General features: G+C 46.8%; 1 protein-coding gene across 1 annotated transcript; it reads left to right on the top strand.

The window, feature by feature from the left end:
• The first annotated feature begins 1,206 nt into the window (after positions 1 to 1,206).
• Positions 1,207 to 1,836, top strand: LOC138352718 (chondroitin proteoglycan 1-like). The gene has a single exon (XM_069305300.1). The coding sequence runs from the start codon at positions 1,207 to 1,209 to the stop codon at positions 1,834 to 1,836; it is 630 nt and encodes a 209-aa protein (XP_069161401.1).
• Positions 1,837 to 2,500: the final 664 nt, after the last annotated feature.

Here is a 2,500-nt window from a genome sequence, read left to right as displayed (position 1 = left end):
GAGAGAGAGAGAGAGAGAGAGAGAGAGACCAAGAGAGAGAGAGAGAGAGTGAGAGAGAGAGAGAGAGAGAATAGAGAGACAAGAGAAGAGAGAGAGAGAGAGAGAGAGAGAGAGAGAGAGAGAGAGAGAGAGAGAGAGAGAGAGAGAGAGAGAGAGAGAGAGAGAGAGAGAGAGAGAGCATATTCATCAACAATGAGAAAACATTCAATACTGTTCCCCTATGAGAGACAAGTAATAAAACCATTTTTCTGTTCAATTGTTCTCATTCAGCCGACATCAAAAGCAATGAGACACAGAAATCGTGCCGTTTCCGTTGTAAATGAAATCCGTGTGGGATTATCTCATGTATAACCCGGAGTTATTTCCAGGGCTCGCCCTAGGGAATAGATATCTCTCTGGGTGAGAAAATCCGGGTTACATAGTAGAGACCTCAGAGAGGAGGAGAGAGAGAGGAAGAGTGGAGTTCCACAAGAGCCAGTGTTGACACCCTGTCAGTTTTATATACCTGTCAACGACTTGACAGAGGAAACTGGCTCTTTTATGCCAATGTTTGCAGACGCTGGTAAATTACCGAGACAGAACATAGAGAAAAATAATACTTTATATACAGATTTAGACGCGTTCCAGAAGTGATTAGCGAATGGCTGCTTGAAGTTAACCTAGCAAAATGCAATGTTATTATCAGGCACATGAGTAAGAGAACGACTACAGGAGTAAAGGATGAAAGGGAAAAACAGATTCTTTAATCTGAATAATTGGAGAAATACCTTTAAAGTGGCTTTAACCCCATCTGTGAAGCCAGATGCCCACACAAGCTGCCACTGGCTGTGTATCCTTCAGAAACTGTGATACAGGAGCCACTCCGGCCCTATACACAACCTACGTGAGACCCACTCTTGAATATGCATCTCCGGCAACGAACATGAAAGATATCAAAATGTTGAAAGATGTTGAAAGGTTTAAGCTACGAGGACAGCTTAATTAACCTTTCTACCTCAATTCGCACGAACAAAGAGCGACTAAATAGGTCATTTAGTGGCAACCGGCCGTGAGTCTTAGCCGGTTGTAGGTCATGGCCGGTTGTAGGTCATGGCCGGTTGTAGGTCATGGCCGGTTGCTGCTCCGGACACCCAACATCCGGCCATATCGGGAACCGATAGACACACACACAAGGCAATAATTCCCCTCACAAAACCCAGGAGAAAAATGTGCTTCATCCACTCACGAAACATTTGGTTTGTTGGTCTTGTTGCTGCACAGGTGACAGAGGTTCCACAGGTGGTAGCTGTTACACAGGTGACAGGTGTTGCACAGGTGACAGGTGTTACACATGTGACAAATGGTGCACAGGTGACAGATGTTACACAGGTGGCAGATGTTACTCAGGTGACAGATGTTACACAGGTGGCAGATGTTGCACAGGTGACAGATGTTACACAGGTGGCAGATGTTACACAGGTGACAGATGTTACACAGGTGGCAGATGTTACACAGGTGACAGATGTTACACAGGTGGCAGATGTTACACAGGTGACAGATGTTACACAGGTGGCAGATGTTACACAGGTGACAGATGTTACACAGGTGGCAGATGTGGCACAGGTGACAGATGTTACACAGGTGGCAGATGTAACACAGTTGGCAGATGTTGCACAGGTGGCAGATGTTACACAGGTGACAGAGGTTACACAGGTGGCAGATGTTCCACAGGTGACAGATGTTACACAGGTGACAGATGTTACACAGGTGACAGATGTTGCACAGGTGACAGATGTTACACAGGTGACAGATGTTACACAGGTGACAGATGTTACACAGGTGACAGATGTGCCATAGAGAGCCCCCTCTTACAACACAGGTCCAGCCCGTAATTCATCATACACCACGTCAAATCTTCACGTAACTCCAAATGAACTATAATCCTCTTTCATTCGCCATGATTCCAATTGCAGGAATTATACGAGGCTCTCCCAGTAATCATGTCCTCCGCCGGGCCTGTTGCACTGGCAAGCCAGGCGTCTTATAGCTTGCTGTTGCACGCCGGGTTTGCAACGAGACGTAATGAGATGAGCTTGTTGAGATTAAGCACTGCTCCTTGTCCTTGTGTCCGAGTGATTAGGTAAATGCGGTAATTAAGACGTTTTAAATGCAAACACTCATCAACAGCTGTCAGTTGCACAGACTTGAGAGGCGGAGCTACCTGGATGTGTAGGTGTGTTGAGGGGAGGTGGGGGGAGGGGGGGAAGGTTGTGTTGTATTTATGCAACATCACCTCACACTCAAGCCCTTGTATTCCATTATGCAACACAGCCTACATCACAAGTCTCCCCAAGTATTCCACTATGGAACACAACCTTGCAACTCAAGTCTCCCCAAGTATTTCACTATGCAACACAGCCCTGCAACTCAAGCCTCCCCCCAAGTATTCCACTATGCAACACAACCTGCAACTCAAACCCCCCCCCACCCCACCCAGCCAGGGAGGGCAAAAACTGGACAT

This window comes from Procambarus clarkii, chromosome 54 (genome assembly GCF_040958095.1).
Source record: "Procambarus clarkii isolate CNS0578487 chromosome 54, FALCON_Pclarkii_2.0, whole genome shotgun sequence".
Lineage (NCBI taxonomy): Eukaryota > Metazoa > Arthropoda > Malacostraca > Decapoda > Cambaridae > Procambarus > Procambarus clarkii.
The sequence above is the reverse complement of the archived record's forward strand: the minus strand, read 5'-3'. Positions and strand labels throughout refer to the sequence as shown.

Bases quoted from the DNA above. Each gene is read 5' to 3' on its own strand.
- LOC138352718 (XM_069305300.1), top strand. From the start codon at position 1,207: ATGTGCTTCATCCACTCACGAAACATTTGGTTTGTTGGTCTTGTTGCT.